The following is an 18,117-nucleotide window of genomic DNA, read 5'->3' as shown; positions in this document are numbered from 1 at the left end:
ATCTTTCTGGTTTGAAAGCCAGTGGAAATACATAAAACCATAGTTCCTTTATAGCAGTAAGTAGAACCCTAAGGATATTGCAATATACTTGATATAATTTGTATAGCGGGACCTGTTTGTATCTGTGAAAGCCTAGTGTAGCATACAGGAGATTGTTCTGTAGTTTCAGCTACTTTTACTAATGTACAATTTTTATTTCACTTGTTTTTAACAAAAAATTGTGTAACTGAAAACCCGTTCTGTATCCATTGGCATGCACTTATTCACATAACCTTGAGTAAGAGACTGAAAATATTATTGAGGAGCAGTTTGTGTTAGAGCTGCATCTGAAACAAGAAAAACTTTTGAAGAAATGTTGTATGCACTGATGAGAGCCTCAAGCTGTTGTAAATAAACCCTGTTAAGGCCATAACCGGGGGGGAAGAAAAGGAAAATACTAAGGGGAGTATGTGCAGAAAAAAATGAAGGTTTTGGTCAAGACATTTTGTTGCTGTCATGATTACAGCAGACTTGTTTCCAAGATGCCAGGGCAGCTTTTCCTTCTGAAGACAGTTGAGCAGAGGAATTTGTACCATGGACACTCCCATAACAGTGGCAGCACCTGCCCAAACAAGCAGGTCTTGCCTGCAGAACCCCAGGCGTTTAGAAACTCTTGCAGGTGTTTGTGCACCTTAAATTTTACTTTGTTCTGATTTTCCTTACCACAGTAAATTAATTTAGTTGGAGGGCCTACCAGCAAACTGAGTCATAACGCTTACACAAAGACATTTGCAAAGACGGGGTGTTTGGTCATTTGTTCGCCGGGTTTTGCATGCGTAATTTATATTTGCTGGAGGGAAGAGGAGACAAGACGCAGCACGCTCCCTTCCCACAGCAATCCCTTTGCTTGTTGCAGGCAGGCAGCTTGCGGTGCGCTTGCTCCGTGGGCTTGCCAGCAATGACAAAGCAGCACTGAAAGTGCTTGGCAGCAAATTATTAACTGAAATGACTTGACTTCAGTAGATTTTTCCCAGTCTAAAGCTTTTGAATGCTATTTGGTTTAGACTGAAATTGAGAGTTGTTATCACTCGCAGCAATATTGCAATGTTGTTAAGAGGCACCAGGGTCTCTAGACTTGTAGGTCTGATATACTAGGTGTTTGTGAGTTTTATGTTTCTTTTGTACCTTTGCTACTGCCTTTCTCTTTTGAGGGGTTTGTGCAATTGGTTGGGGTGTTTAGTGGTTTTGCTGATGATTCTTTATTCCAGGTATTTTATCTGTCTCCAGGATGAGGTCTGGCTCAACACTTCTTACTTTGAGGATTGCAGTGTACAGTCTGTTTTGCTCTTTCTTGTACTATACCTGCATCCCAGCTGTCAACATTTTCTTTGTCACTTCTAGTCTTGTTATTTTATTGCCCGTAATATTTAATTTACCCCCTGGGTTTTTGGTTGGTTGGTTTTGGTCTATTTCTGTTCAGTGTACACACCTGTTTAGAAGGCGATTGGGAAAGCTTAGTTATGTGAAGTAGGAGTGATGATGAAGTCCCAAGTTTCTGCAGGAAGATGGGAAAAGATGGCCTTTATATTGTCCTTAAATCAACTGGGCGTAATATGGAGCACGCTTGCGCTAGCTGGCCTCCAGGGTTACAAAGGCATTTCTTGCCTTTACCATTCATTGTAAGTGACCTCCTTCCAATTACTTAGTTTTTCATTTCTGTGAAGGCATGTGGAGGGCTGAACCTCCTCTGCAGCAGTACAGATGAGGCATACTCCCTTAATGCTCTGGTTTTACCTAGTTCGTCATGGCATCCCCATAACTTATGGCCAACTCACGTGCTGCTGCACAAGCACGCTGTTCACGCTGTTAGCAAAGCGGCTGGGTTTTGAATGACCCTCTGAACAGAAATAGCTACTGGTTGCTCAGGGCTCTGTTTCTCCTTATGTGTGTTTGGAAGACAAGTTATAAAAATCCAGAGCAATGCATGCCAGCATTTTTAGTGCCATAATTTGATTAACTGTGACTGCAATACTCCTTTAATAGTAAAATATGGCACTGGGTGGATAGGGTAAATAAGAAGGTGCACGAGGGAGTGCAAAGCGATACAGGCTTTGCTGGAATGTGCTACTTGTACACACTGCATCACTGAAAAACCGAGGGTGGCTCTTGGAGTGTACTGCTCTGCACTTGTACTTTGTTTGTTTCTGCATTGCCAATTCTGTGCATCCTTCTTAAAGTCAAATGTGACCCACAGTCTGGTGGAGAGAAAGGCTGAAGTTGCAAGTGGAACTTGGGACTGTAGTTGTAGCTCACTGTAGTTGCCACTTCTGGAATAAAATGGTCTAAGCAGGTGAATTGCGAGTATGTAGTCTAACTGCTCAGGGAGAAAATGTTACATGAGAGTATAATTTGTAAGGCTTTACTGGAGCACTCTTAATTCTCTGGTGAATAGTTGTGGATGATGATTGCAGATGATTTGCTTGGAGCAGTGGTGGCAGCTTTCTTTGCAGATTCCACAGGTTTGAGTTTTCTGTGATTACTGAAGGACAACTGTTTGCTGAGGTTCAAATGCTTTCTCTGTAAGCAGCACATAATGTAATTAAAAATAATTATTTTTTGTCTGCAGACATTCTTGGTAGTAGGTTTGTTCATCATTCAGCAATTGGCCTTTTGTTCAGAGAAGACCCTGACTCGGTCTGTGATGGGATAACCACCGTGCCACATAAAAACACCACATGGCAAAGCAAAATTGTGCATCACCGTCCTGCACTAGCCTGAAAGCGGTGTGATGCCCCTGGGCCAGAGGGAGCACGAGTCAGCCCCAGGGATCGCACAAGCCTGATCTCGCCAGGATGCTGCTGTGGCCCTGGGAAGAGAGTTCTGGTACCCACTGTCCTCTCCTGGGGAAAATCTCCCAACCTTCTCCTTTGAACAAAGGAAAGGATGAGCATTTTCCAGTTATTTCATGGATCATCAGAGTTTGGATTTGTTGCCCTTTAAAGTTAAGAACCGCTGAAACTTGTATTGACCACTTCTCTGCTGTCTGGCCAGTGTGCCAGGGCAAAATTCACAGTATCACAGAATCGTTAAGGTTGGAAAAGACCTTTAAGATCACCCAGTCCAACTGTCATCCCAACACCACCACACCCACTAAACCATGTCCTGAAGTGCCATGTCTACATGGTTTTTTGAACACTTCCAGTGATGGTGACTCCACCACCTCCCTGGGCAGCCTGTTCCAATGCTTGACCGCTCTCACAGTAAAGAAATTTTTCCTCATATCTAGTCTAAACCTCCCCTGGAGCAACTTGAGTTGGTGCAACTCACCTTCTATCCCAAGTGCTGGTTATGTGTCAGGAGCCCACCTGTACCTTTTCAGCAGAATAGCTGAGGTTTGCAGCTGGGTTGGAGCCTGTCCCAACAGCAGGAGCTGTTAATGGTGTGATTGAAGCCTTTAATTTAACCCTGTACCAGCAGTTGTGCTGATTAGTATTGGAGCTGTCAGATGTCACTGTTGCACCATTGCCCTTCAAAGCAAAACTTGCTGCAGTAGTAATCCCATAGATCACAGCTTCCATTTGCTACACCACCACTTGGCCATTACCTATGTTAACTACTCCATCTACGGCATAAGAGTTTCTAGTCCAGTCTTATTTTAAATGCAAATAGAAAATTAAGACTATTTCTGTCAATAGTTGTGTTGACACAGATTTCTTTCATGAATGTGTAGAAGGCAATAATTACTTCTTAATATCATGAAACAAGGATGCTGTGCATCTTCTTCATAAATACATAGAGTTGTGCCAAATGGTATAATGGCCTTCAATAATCTTCCCTTTGCTGGGATAAACCTTGCATGTTGTCTTTCGGCCTAAGAAATACAATACAATACAACAATGCATCAGAGTTGATTTGAAATTCAGTTTGGTAATAATCATCATGTGATGGTCAGTGATGAAGATTTAAATAAGTATGGATCTGTCCCAAAGCATCCATCAAATACAGGCTTCAATTTCAAAGGTGAAGAGAGAGTGGCTAATTTAAAAGTCTCTTTATCAAAGACAGTCCTTATAGCAGGGAGGATGTATAAATACAGACTAGCAATTTGCGGGCTAATCCTTTTTTGCATTAATATGGTTAATTTGTTTGCAGTTCTCTTGTTCAAGAAATTAATTTCTCCCTCACTTTCTAGGAGACTTTGAAGTTAGCATCCAACTATCCACCTTTGTCTTTCTTCCCTCACCCCCTCGCATTCCTGGAGTGCGTTTATGCAGGTTGAGAGTGAGCAGTTCAGTGCCTAGCTCTAGGGAATGAATTCATATTATCTGCCTTAATTTTCAGGTGTTCAGTTTCACATACCCACATAGTAAACCAAACCAGTTTGATTTCAAGTTAGACATTGATTTTGCTTTTTAAATGGTTATAAAAGTCAGATTAAAAAAAAAAAAAACACCCACAACATAAAAACTTTTCTCAGTATTGTCAGTTTCTTTCCTGCTTCCAGTGTGTCTCCTTGAAAAGGATCCTGAAAGAAACTGTTCCTTCCGAATGAGTTTATTGTAATGAAAAATGTTAGCAAAGCATCAGTTCTCCATATGCTGACACAAGTTTGTCTGATAGAAAGGCTTTTTCAAAACCTCTTCTCATTTGTATTCCTGCTGTTTCCACTGTTGGAGCTCACCAGTCCTGTATGTTTATAAGTGATGACATACACAGCGTATCCCATGCCGTTACAGCTTTCCAACTGGGGTCTTCTCATGAAATGATGAACACAAGGAGTCACTAAGGGGGGTGACTAAACTGAATTAAAAACATTAAACTGAAAGTACAAGTCAGCAGAAGAGGCCTACTGAGTCTAAAACACTGAGAATGGATGGATTGAAAGGTAAGGCTGCAAGGCTTTCTGCTGACGAAGATCTGAGTTCAGGATGTCTGCATTTTTGAGCTTGCAGCTCTTTATGTTTTTTAACCTCTGAAAGAGGAAAAAAGAGGTGCAGTTTTACTGTCAGTTGGAAAGCAAGAATCCATTTTGCCCAAATGTTTGTAAGGTTTTGACATAATTATTTTTGCATGAAAGGATGCAACAGGAGGCTCTTTGAATTTCTTCATGGAAAGATGAAAAAAAACAGTAAAAGTGTATGTAGGCGTAGCCTCATATAAGACTACTTGTTGAGAATGGGGATAACGTGGCTCAGGTCCTGGCTCAGTTTAACTCTCTGTTACATGATTCTGTTGCCTCTTCCTCTTTTCTATTGGATTCTTTCACTTCTCTAAAAATTAAAAAGAAAAATCTATTTCCTGAGCAATAGCACTAACACTTTCAGAAATTCTGTGCTGGGTGTGAGAAAGTCTTATATCAGCTAGATTTTTCTTTAATTAAATAAAGGTTTTAGTCCTGTTCTAAAGGGCTTCATTTCACATTTAAAAGAAAACATAGAGAAGGTGTATGCGCCTCTGTACATACTGACTTTTTAAAATGGGAAACTTGGATACAGGTGCAGATTTTCCTGGAGGCAGATGAAGGCAAGAGGAGGTCATGAGCTCTGAAGAGGATGCACTGATAGCAGCAACTGGCCGCCCAAAGGGTAGCAGTTGTAGAAGCAAGGCTGGTTTCTTACGAAGTGGAGAAACTTCCACTGCCCACAATGCTGTTGAGTGGTAATAAAAAAAACCCCTGCTTTGTGGATTCCTTAAGGAGTAATGCTTTCTTCTGGTTTACCTACTCCTGAATTTCACCAGGGTTTTTAAGGCCTCAGTAACTCAAAGTCAGCTGTAGTTTGTGTTTTCTGCTATAGATCTTCTGAATAAGTCATTAGTAACTTCCTGTTTGGCGCGATATAAAGTGAAAACAGTGAAGAGTTTTTAAATGTTAGCTAGCGTGATAAACAATGATGTGAAAGGGAGTGTACTTGTAAAAATTCACCAGTATGACAGTAACAACCCATTTCACAAGAATCGCTGAGCCTTGAGCATATTGATTGATTTGGCACGAAAGCTTCTGTTCATTTGCAGTATAGATTATCCGAAATGTCATGTGCTGGAGGCGAGGGTATTGCCTTGTAGGTGCACAAATACAGTATCTGTACAGTATCATCCACAGTGTGCAGTGGACCTGTGCTGTAAACTAATGTGTTTCCGTGGTACGTCTGTTTTAAAGGATTTATGGCACAGCTGTAGAAGTTTCATGGAGGCACTGGTCTTAGCCTGGGCTTCTCCTTCTCTTTCCTTGCCAGTTTTCAGAAACAAAATGCATCTTTTGATGGTCTTGAAAGTAGTGAAGAGAAATTGAGAAAATGGCAAATAAGCTTAATACAGCTTTGTATTAAGCTTAGTACAGCTTTGCGTATGTGAAAATGAAAAATCGGTAAGATCTGAAAAATGTTTCACATGGGGAAATGGAGAACGTCGCCGACCCTGAGGAATGGGTGTTCTGAATTGAAAGAGCACATAAAAAGAGATCAGGACTGTCAATATTCAGAACGAAGTTTGGCCTATCCTGCCACGGCTTTCAAGGCAAGGGATAATTTTCATCTTGCCAGCGATGCCATGAGTTCTTCACTTCACAAGCACTCCAAACTCCTGACCCTGTGGCTACAGGAAAGCACGGTGCAGGGTGGTGGGGGGATTCAGAGAGATGCTGACTTCCTAATTGTTCAAGGTTATTGGTTCACTGAGGCTGAGGTGCGGCGCCCTGCCATGGCCGTCCTCGCCCAAGGGCCAGCAGCTGGGCGAGGAGTCTGTGCTTGACTGACCAGCCTGGCCCTACTCCGGAGTACACTGTAACAAACTGCTGTTTGTTTGTTTGTTTGTTTAATTTATTTTCTCCCTTCCTTGCACTGTTTTCCCACATGCCAAAACACTCTCCCTGGGGGAAGTGATGAGACTTCCCTGGGCCCCTTGTCAGCTGCTGCACAAGAAGAGCCCCTTGCCTTGGGCAGCATCCAGTTGGGCTTTGCCTCACACCTCCCTCGCCTGCATCGTGTCCTGAGCCCTCTCTGGCTTCACATCTAACCGTTCTTGGTGGGATGTTGGTTTTTGTTTGTTCTTGTTTTGTTTTGGGTTTTTTTTTTCCATCACTCTGAAACATTGCAGCTCTTCCCAATGCCACGAACGCCCTCGCTGTCTTCAAGTCCTCCCTGGAAACCCACGTCTTTCATTGTGTTTTCCGTCATTATTTCCCTTTGCATAACTTCCTTTTGGCCTTACCTGTACAATAACATTTGATGCTGACAAACCTAGGCATTTTAGGCAAAAATGGCAGGTCTTACTCGTCCTGTTTGTACCAGCAAGAGCTGTAGTATAAATGTAGTTGTGCCAGCACAAGAGTGCTTTACTATTTTACCATTTGGGTAGTGGGTCTAAAATACATCAATCAAAGACCTGCTGTGTTCCAGTCGTGTATATACACCTTTATGTTATCATGTTTTTAGCACAGAGACAGCTATCATAGTTCTGGGTAGTTCTTGCTTCATCTTGTTTGGAAAATTGATCAGAAGATATTTGAATTGCCCGCTGCAGAACGGCAGGTTCCCATATCGACTTTCCTTTCTCTCAAATTGCTGCTGCTGTTTTTTGTCTGTGTGTCATCATTTCGCTGGATTCAGTCCCTGTTTGTTACAAGTGGATTTGTGAGTTAGCACTGCCTCACTTTTCATTGTTACAGAGCTTTACAAAAGCTGCAGTTTCTTTGTAATTGCTAATGAATTATGTATTTCCAAATCATGGTGGAATGTTTTTCAGCCCCTGTGGCTTCCAGCCTTAGTGTTGAATGCAATGTATTTGAGATGCACAAAAAAACCCTTCTGTTTTTATTGTTGTCAGAGGGGAGAGTGTCAAACACTTCCCCCGTGACGTGTTAACGCTCGATAGATTCCAGCATTTGCGTCAAGCTGAGGGGCAGGATTTTTCTTCCATGCCTAATACTAAAAGCAGGCACGCGGGCGCTGTAGCAGCGTGTTCTCTCTGAAACTACATTTCATCAGTAGTTAAGCTAAGTGTTTACCTATGTCTGCGCTGCCGTACGAGGCACCGAGACACTTGGACTGTTGTTTCATGTGTAGAAGTATTTATTGTTTGAAATCCTATTTTTTTAGCCATTCCTCCCTCACAGCTCATTTCCTTGATCCAGGGTTTTGCTGCTGCTGGAGGTGTTACAGCATGTGGCAGCTCTGGCTCTAAGGTGCGAGAGTAATGGAGCAGAAAGCCTTCACTCTTTGCTGAAATGACTAAGGGGATGGTCCAGAGGTTGCAGTTTGAAACTCAAAATAGGACTTATACTAATCTGTACCACTGGAAGCTCACTGAGCTGGTTAATTCCCTCAAACGCTTACTGAGGGGGTTGCCACAGGGATAGGTCTTTTTTATTTCTTTATACTGATGTGTGAACCGTAGCTAGTTACTTGTAGGTAACTTCCATTACACACCTGTGTACCTGCACTGTCTCTGCACAGGGGCTTCTCTTCACCTTCTCCAGAACCTCTGCAGAGACTGAAATATGGTCTGTGGTGGAGAACTTGGGGCAGAATGATTGCTTTCAAAGTAAAACATACTCTTAGAGACCTTCGGTGCTCCGGCTACCTTTCAGACATAGGTTTGTTTAATCATTTCAGAAGCTAGACTAGAACATGCAGTACGTGTTTGGAGCAAGCAGGGGAAATGTTTGGGGGAAGAGACTGGCAGAATTTTCTCTCAGAAGTTTTCTGCTGTAGGTGCCTTACTTAAACCTGCTGAAATGGTTTCATAAAATTATTTATAAATTTATAAGCATTTTAGCCATCTCCTTTTCCAGTGGTTATGTCACTGAATTTTCCCAGCACTCACCTGAGTCTCACTTTGCACAGTTGCTGTCTGCACAGTGAGATTAATCCTGTCTTGGGATCTGCAGAGGAGTGTTTAAATTTATAATTCAAAAGGATACAGCTCCTGTGGCAGAGGCTGTGAAGAGGTTCATGAATTTCTAATTAGAATGGATTCATTCGATGAATGTAATTTCCTAAGCTAAGTCGTGGAGCACAGATGAAGCTTAGTGTTTAGCTAATTAAAACAGCATTCCCCCTAGACCGTGTGAGCCCTACCCTGGGTGCCCATGTTTCCTTTTGGATGCTCTTCTACCATACTTGTGTATTTCAGGAGGAGAACAGCAACACTCTCAGATAGGCAGAGATGTTCCTTATCTATTATGTTACATACAGAACAACTGAACTGAAGTTACCACAGGAGGAAAAGTCCCTCATGAATTCAAATGGGTTTCCAGCTTCTTCCCCGTGTATTTTGTGCTCTGTACTTTCTCCCCGTATGCGTTTTTTCAGGCTTCGCTCATAAATGATTGTAAAACTGTTTGCAAGATTTTTACAAGGAAGGTAATATATAAAACCAAAATCACAGTATTTAGAAGTCTGCAATAATTTGAGAAGAAAATGTATCAAAACGATCACATAAATCACAGTGTACAAAGTAAGCAGAAAAGCTACCTGTGAAGGAAGCTTCTTTCTTGAGCCCTGAGGCGAACAACTTAAGGCTTGAAGTATAAGCCACAAATCCAGCTTGTTAAGCTTACAACTGGCGTTTTCTTTCAAAATGAGAGATTTGTAAAAAGTACTTAGCCGATTCGCCCTTCTGCACCAGAGCTCCCAAGCCTTACTAGTTCGGCTCCGCAGTCGCTTTCTGCAGCGCCCGCAGTGCAGAAGGGCTGGTGATATCAGGCAGCACCTGGGCAGCGCGATACCTGCGGACCTTCCCTTCCTCTAGCTGCTTCAGCCAGGACCTCAGAGCCTTGTCCTGCAGCCGTCCTCTTCATGGCATCGGCTTTGGGTGAAGGAGGAGACAGCAAGAAGATAGCACTGATAAGAATATGGCTTTAAAGCTGGGGTAACAAAATGCTTCTGCAAGTTGAGATTGTTTTAAATTGGCTGTAGGTGACTTGATGGAGGAATCCCGAGTTTAAATTCAGTGAGCTTCACTCTACAGGATATTAGCATTATTAATTTTTAACAGCTCCTTCTAGCTTTATTATGAGTATTTGAGTTTCTGTGCTGCACTAACCTTGGACCTCGAGGGGAGCTGGGCAAGCTGGTGCTAATCCACCATTTGCCTTCCCTCTTATGTATGAATATCTCAAATTTTTCCAGAATATTCAGATCTTAGCTGCTGTAATTCAACAGCGTATCAGACGTGTGTGATATACACTGACAGTGTCTGGGTACAGAACAGATGACTCGGGGCCCCTTCAATCTGGAAGCCATGTGAGTAAATCCGATGCTTTTGGGAATCAAAATAGCTTTTGGGAAAAAAATAGATTTTGGGAATCGATCCGATAGCTTAAGGAATCTGTATTCCTCGGGTACTTTGTCAGACTGTTGTGTTTCTTGCACCAACGCTGCATAGCGTGTAGGTGGTGTGAATGTCTGGTGCGCCTCAGATGAGCTGTATGGGCACACGTGGAGGGCAGTTCTCTGGGGCAGCAAACTGCTAGGACAAAAATACCTATAGCTCTGGTGCCTGCTCTGTCTAGTCCAGAGACCTGGAAATGCAGGCTAGGAACGTCTGTTACTGCAGTGGCTGTTTTATAAACCCAAGCTCTCCTCTATTTAATTTTTAAGATTTGGTTCAGAAGGGTGAAAGATATATGAAACTAATCTTTAAAAATATTTTTTGAAAAGATGTTATAGCGTGCTTGAGAGCATGCCAATGGTACAACATTTACTCAACCTTCTAGAATTAGCCCTTGATACAAAAAAGGCTCTGACCCTGCTGGATTAAAGACAACACAACCTGTGGATTTTAGTGTGAGATTTAATGTGAGGTTTAATGGATTTTAACCTAAATAAATAGAATTGCCCGAGGCTGATAAAAGTTCTGTGATCTGTGTTACAGATCCATGCCAGAGGTTCAGTCGAGAGTAGTATTTCCCTAAGTATTTTCCTTTGGTTTCTTGTCTAATAGCAATAGGAAAAAATACCATTCTGCTGGAAAGTCAGGTAGGTATATAAATCACAACAGTACAGGACTACCAGGTGTTTTGCAAGGCAGCATTTGCATGTGGCACTTTTGAGGAGGGAAAGGAGAGTTATCCTCACTTCTGTCCTCCACAGTCATCTTGATCCTGTGAAACTCCTATTCTAACAGGGTGGGCTTGATAGTAAATGAGAAAAAAGAAAGCAAGTACAGTCATCTTCTTTAGGATTTTGTTACACGGGATGCAGCTGGCTATTCAGCTGAATAGTTTTAGGTTGAAAGTAGAAACTTTCCATCTAATTGCAATCTTAGGCTACAACTTCCCAAGCAACTGCTCAAGCAAAAGACTTCCGTAAAGCCTGGGGAACCCAGATAGTGTCTGTGAATGATAGTTTACAAAGACTAGCATATTTTTGAAAAAAACACTACAGGAAGCAGCTCTTTAAGGCAACAGATAAATCATCAGAAAGTTGGGATCTAAAGACATGTTGGGGACACAGTGGATTCTCCTGACTGGCTACAGTGAAAGTTTAAGATGGGATAGCTGATAAAATGCTCCTTTTTTATCTGTGCAGCAGTGTGTGGACAAACGAGGTGTTCATGAACAGGGAGTGTTTGGAGCATGGGCCTTCTCTTTCCCTCCCTCCTTGCGGACTGCTGGGCGGGGGTGGGAGAGTGCCCGAGGAGGATTCGCAGCGATGTGCCTGCAGTATTTTCCAGATGCAGAACTTTCTCAGATTCCATTTTGACAGAGCTAGTGGAGAAAGAGAGGGGTGCCTGGTGCCAAATAGCTAATTTCACTCTCCTGATCTGTGAACATCTGTGGAATTTCCCTGGGCTCGGTCCAGCTTCGGCTTGACTAGAGGAGTCCTGTTGGATCTGTTAGTAAGAGAACGTGGTTGTCTTTTCATGCTGACTTCCACTCAAGAACTTTTTTTGAGTTCCCTTTTCGTGCTATAAAATCAGCAAAAGCAAAAGCAGATATGCAGACCACACATAGACGGACAAAATCCCCCAGTTAGGCAACAACCCTGTGTCAGCCCTGTTTATTAGCAAGCACGTGGCCACGAGCCGTCCTGTGCCCTCCTGGCTGCCGTGGCCAGCAGTGCAAGCCGACTCAGGCGCGTGATGGCAGAGGAGGCTACTCTCTACTCCAGATCTTGCAAACTTTCTGGGCAGCCTAATCCAACACCTCTTCGTGGCAGTCAGTGGTAATTTCCCGTTTAAGTATTACAAGGATGCATTTCCAGAAAATTGTGTCTGGTTTTCTTTTTTTGTATTAAATCTTAGGAACATTTTGTCACCCTTTGTGTAAACAAAGGGCATAGGAAGTACAATTTCACAGAGATAAGAGATTTACATGTGGGCTGAGGAATGCATGAACAAAAAGACCTCCAGTATTGAGAAATAAATCCACGTCCTCTTTTTATTTTTTTGGAGCACGTATACTACTGTGGTTGCTTACTCAGCTCTGATGGCCTTTCAGTTACAGGACTCACTTTACAATAACTTCACTAGGTGTAGGACTGGCTGAGAATAAAATAGCCGTAAGTAGGTTCTCCCGTGGTTTCACATGCAGATCAACCAGCAAAGTGTAGTTCTCAGTACTGACAACTATAATTTCTTCCTCCATTCTAATTGGAGTTTTCCCACTGACTGCAGCTAGACTTGTTGTTAATAGTAGGTGCCTTTTAGGCAGCTGGCTTGCAATCTTAAATTAGATACCACCAGTGGGACTCGCCTCCTTTAACGTGAGGCAGCTGAAACCCATCGGGTGAGTTGTTCTGTAAGAGTTCCTGTCTCTCCATCAGCTGCAAAGGGAGCCTGGGTGACTGCATCCTGGAGTAGATGGTTATATCCTAGATGTTTGAAGGAAGATGATTTGAATTCTGTCCTGCTGCCAAATTTCTGTTGGAGAAACAGGCCATGCTGAAATGTATCATAATCCTCTCAGCATTTTTAGCTCAGAGAATGCTCTTTTAATACCAGATTTTCCCTGTATATTCTTCTTGAAGGTCAATTTTGGGAGATTGCACTTGAACTTATCTAACAAATTGTGTGATGATCTAGTGAAAATAACACATTCTTCGTTCTGTTTTGTTTTAAATCACTTCTGTCTGGCAATTTTACCTTCTTCTATATTCTCATGTGATAATAATGGAATTACCTGTTTTACTGGAGTATTTCAGAATTTATTCTGAAAGTGGTTCCTTCTAGAGAGGTTAATGTTTCCCGTTTGAACAGTTTGGAGGTAGTCCTAGGTTCTGTTACCCTGTTTCCTCTTCCCTTTTTCTCCCTGTCAGATTTCTTCTTTCTAGTGTTTGGATATTTCATTAACCTGACATCTGTTCTGTTTTAGGAGAAACCTGATGCCAGCCCCACATCTCTACAGCTGCGGTCCCAGATTGAGGTTAGCACTTTGATTTTGATCAACCATTTTTGTTTGTTTGTTCTTTAATTTGATATTCTGCATAAATTGGGCAAAGGCTGCTCTCGCATCTGCTCTCACAGCAATGTGTCTTCTCTTGCAGGAGTCACTTGGTCTTAGCAGCACCGCATCAACACCTGACACTGAAAGAAAGTAAGTAAAGGCACAGGAGGTGAGGGGAATTTGTTGCATTTTCTTTTTCCCTGGAGTAAATTCATTTTAGGTTGTATTGGTGTTTCAAGATTTCAGATCCAGCTGCTATTAATGAAACCTGTTTTGGAACCTGCTCTGTCTCTTGTTCTCATTTGGCCTTCTATTATTTTGTTTTTTAGATCAAGAGAGGGTTATCTTTTCTCCCTTCTGTGAGCACTTGTGGTGTGCATACACCAGTATGACTGGTAGTCATCTTTGAGGAACATCAGTTATTTCACATTCTCTGCAAATTAAACCTGCTTAAAAAACCCCCCAACTTTCTGTGGCTAGAGCTAAATACAGCCAAAAGGAGATAGGCAAGGGGAAGGGAGAGTTACAAACTTAAATCACTTTCCTTTTCCTGTGCACTCCTGTAACTGTGCTTTTGAAGAAGGTGCCAAGGGAATGAAGTATTTAAAACCAAGTTAAAAGGAACTTTAATTTTAGCAGTCCTTAATAAAAACCTCTCTGTGAGGACTGAGAGGGTTTCTGTTTACTGTCACCTCCTGCTGCCATGTGTGTGCTTGTTTTCTGCGCCTCCTTCCTTTGATCCCAAGATCTTGGATCCCTACTGCTAAGGGTAACGTGCAGCAGTGCATGAAGACAACTGACACTGTATTTCCAAGTGCCTGCAGTTCATGGGGTAGTGCCAGCTGGACTAGCTCAGAGGGAGTACATGGAATCCAGTTATGATGTGATGTGCTTTTGTAAGGTTCTGCAGTCCCACATTTGACTTATCTTCTAGTGATTCAACACTGGATGGTAATAGGAAGGTTGTAAGAAATTGCCACCCTTGCTCTTGCTAGTTCAGTTAAAGGAGTGTCGGTCGCAGAGGGAGCTGTGGTGGGTGCAGGGTATGGGACTCGCCTGAGTGCCAGCCACGTTAAAGTCAGGTGTATGGTAGGGAACAGCTGCTTAGGGGACTTCCTGTGGGATCATCTGAAAGCTGATCTATGCTAAAGATCTTGGAAAGCAGTAATTATCTTTTAGAGGTGCCTTGTCACTTTTTGTCGCTCACAGAGAAAGTAGCGATGGTTGCTTGAGGTAGACTCTCATTTTCAAAACAGCTCAAGACAGACAAGGTGCATTTTACTTTGGGTATCATCACTGCCCCCATGTTACATGCTGTTAACAGAGAAAGCCTAGAAGGCTTAGACTTTAAAAGTGGTGCTTCAGCTATTGAAACATGGAAAAGTTTTCTTCAAGGGTATCTCCCTGTCTAACATTATAATGAAACCAGAAGTGCCAAGTGGATGAGAACGTTAAGAGAACTGTAATCTGTGAAGTAAGCCTCCAAGGTTATCCTATAATCATCATACTTTTCTCTCAGTCTCAAAGCACTTTCCCCATGGGTAAATATCATCATCCCACCTCAGGTGGTAATGAGATAAAGATCTTGCAGGAGGACAACACACAACTGGGAATAAACTCCTCGTACAAGTTCTAGCCAGTTTCCTAAAATGTGTGTCTGTGTAGGTGTGGTACCACAAAAAACTGAGTGAGAAGACAGTATCTACAAAAACATCTTTTGAGTGACTGTATTCTGAGAGACCCCATTTACCTCACTGAAAGGAAGATAACCTCATTATCTTAGTTCAAGTGGAAAGGACCTGAGATTTTTGTGGACCTTGCAAGAATGGAACTGTCCTGTTTGAGGACTTGTCTGTCAGCTGAAGGGCGTACGTGATTAAGCTGATCCGATGCATGAAACTGGTGCAGGGCAGGTTGTGTCAAATGTTTGCGCAATAAGAAACAAGGCAACGTGATGCGTGCTAATTGGGCAAGGTGTTGAAAACAATAAATGATATCTAGTCAATACCATACAAACTATTCAAAACCTAAATTATACAGGCCTGTGCCTATTAGCGACAGCCTGCCGCATCAATACTGGCTTAATCCCTCTAGCTTGGAGGGCTGAACTGTCATGGAAATGCCTGTTCCAGGGAAGGCAGAGTCTATAAAATTGATCTGCAGAAAAATGACCACTTCAAGTCCATCCAATACATCTGTACATGCTACTAACATACTGAATTTTATGTTTTTCGGGGGAGGATGGCATGTTGGCCCTAGAGGTGTTTTTTGGTTTCACTGTTAGTTTATGGCTTTTGTCTGAATTTGCTGCATGGGCATGCTATGAGACAGGAAAGCTTATCCCTTTGGGGATGCTGCTTTTGTGGCCCTCTCATGCTGCGTGACAGATCTGGGGTAAACCTTTTACACAAATTCTTTTGTTGTGAGAAGACCTCAGTTTGCCAAACCTGAAACTTCATGCAGATGTGCATTGCTTTCTCACATTCACAAAGAGATTTGGGGGACAAAAGGAAAGATTTGTCCCAAAATAGCCATCCACATTTTCAGGAGCTGAGAAATCTGATGTTGAATATTCTTCCAAAGACCAAGTAAAAGCTTGCCCAAGAAAAAGTTATATTTCTGCATACTGAAAATATAAATGTTTTCCCAGGGTGAGGTGAGGCAAGTTGTTTCTGATCTGGTGTTCCGGGTGGGTTGCTTAAGAAAGTAAAAGCATTCCCAAGGAAAAAGCCATGTTGGGATGGGGAGGAGAGAGCCAGCGGCTGGCTGGAACGTGGTCACTCTCAGTAGCTCCCTCACCCAGCACTGCTGCCTGCACACCCTGCAGCTTAATGCTACCAAGGTCTAAAGTTTTAAAATAACACACCTGGATGATTGTTTAATTTGCCAGAGTTGAGAGGTTTCAGACAGAAAGAGGCTCTAAGGGAGTCTGGAAGAAGGTATGTTTGTTTTCACCTGGTTTGATTTTCCTTTTCTGTGGTGCCCAACCGAAGAGAGCGCCTGACCGGCCCCACTGTACACCGCACTGGAAACAGATTAGCCTTGGTGCTGCGTCGTAGGAAAAAATCCTGTTTGTGTGGACAAGCAATCTATGTTCAGTCTTGCCTTGAGCCTTACTAACTCTGCTGCCCAGCCTGTTCAAAGCCAATGTGAAATTAGTCTGTGCCCTCAGTCCAGCAAGTTGCTGAACAAGTATCTTGTCTAGTGGGTGATGTGCTGCAACGCAGAAGAGCAGTCGTAGTGCCTGGGGGCAGGCAAAAGGGGTTAAACAAGCCTGGAGGCAGAGTTGCTTGTCACTTCAAGTCATTGTCCCTCCAGAAGGCTTTTGGGGCAATACTACCTTCCTCTGTTGCTGACAACGCTGTTCCTGTTAATTAGATGAAGCTACAAAAAAAGACTGCACATATGAACCTGCTCTGTGCATTATAAATGCCCTACCAAAGATGGTTTTCATTCGCTTGATTCTGACAGAGAGAGAAGAATCGTCACTGTAGCAAAGGCCTCTGAGATTTATGTGAATAACAGCAAGGGTGCTGATGCGGCCTGAAAAGCTATCCGTAAACAACAGAAAACAAAGTCATGTTTGTTCAAGCTTCACCTCACAATTGCTCTGATGTTTTGGCCATACTGGCGTTCCTTCTGTAAATTGAAACAGTGGGTCAGGCTTCAGAGTCATACAGTATTCAGCAAATAACGCAAAGCATGGAACTGAGATGTTTGTTGCTTTCTTCTCTGAATTATAAATTTCGCTTCCCTCTGCCCTTTCCAAAATTCCTGTTTTTTAAACTGCAGTCTTGCTGTCAGTTTTGGTGCTAGTGTAACTTTGCAGAATCTCCGTGTGCCTTCAGCAAAGTGGCAACAGCATCTTTAATGGTGATGTTATTAATTTTAAACAAAAATCTCCTCAGAACCGCAGGTGCTTCTACATAGACACTGACTTCTGCTTTAGCTGGAGGATTCATCAATGTAACAACTATGCAGTAAATGTGTTCTTAGCAGTTACTATTGCTTCTTTGTCCCCATACCATGTTGATCTGGGGAGGTATTCTATATACAATCCCTATTATTTCCAAGTGATGGCAACGCCCCAAGGATGTTTACTCAGGCAGGGGACTGAGCAGGGTTTTCTCATAATTATAAACAGAGCGTTTAAAACAATGTAATCCAACTTTTAGCCTGTTCCCGTTTTCGAGCATTCAGGTCTACATGACAGACTGATGAGCTCTGCATGTTTGCCAGGAAATCCAGGTTAAACCCAGTCCCCTGAACTCAGGCTTCTGCATCCTGACTCTCATCCTGTTTTTAGAAGAACTGGGGATGTTTCAGAGGGGTAGTTGTATATTTTCCCTCTTGGGAAATAGATCTGTTTGCTGTCACTGTTTGCTCCAGCAGCCTCTGGGCAAGTTTCAAATGTGGTGTATCAGAGAGCTGCCAGGAAAGAGAAGGAAGTGGGTGAGAGACCTAAGAGCACTGCATACAGATAGGATGAGGTACAGTCACTGCTATATACTCTTTTTTTTTTTTTCTTCTTTGCAGCTGCTAGAGAAAGGAAGGACAAAAAACAACGCATGGTATAGCAGTTGTGGCTGTATCTGGCATTTCTCAGGCATTCCCACCACCTTCGCGTGGCAGTGGGTGTTACAAATTGTCACCTCCTACGTGAATCACCCGCTGTTTCTTGAACTGTACCACTCAGGCACACTCCTGACCAAGTAAATGGTCATACTTCATATTAAGCACCCCGATTCATCCTA

At 42.7% G+C, this 18,117-nt stretch overlaps 1 protein-coding gene across 2 annotated transcripts in view; it reads left to right on the top strand.

The window, feature by feature from the left end:
* The window catches only part of LOC309403160 (SAM and SH3 domain-containing protein 1-like), a gene marked incomplete at its 5' end in the record, with an annotated part of 567,614 nt that overhangs the window by 493,278 nt on the left and 56,219 nt on the right, over nucleotides 1–18,117 (top strand). For both annotated transcript variants that reach the window (XM_081997193.1, XM_081997192.1), the window contains 2 exons: nucleotides 13,292–13,342; nucleotides 13,464–13,513. In XM_081997193.1, coding sequence (XP_081853319.1) covers nucleotides 13,292–13,342; nucleotides 13,464–13,513 — 101 coding nt within the window. The remainder of the gene's footprint in view (nucleotides 1–13,291; nucleotides 13,343–13,463; nucleotides 13,514–18,117) is intronic.

Source organism: Phaethon aethereus (assembly GCF_964289735.1).
Source record: "Phaethon aethereus genome assembly, chromosome: 3".
NCBI classification, from domain to species: Eukaryota; Metazoa; Chordata; class Aves; order Phaethontiformes; family Phaethontidae; genus Phaethon; species Phaethon aethereus.
The sequence above is the reverse complement of the archived record's forward strand: the minus strand, read 5'-3'. Positions and strand labels throughout refer to the sequence as shown.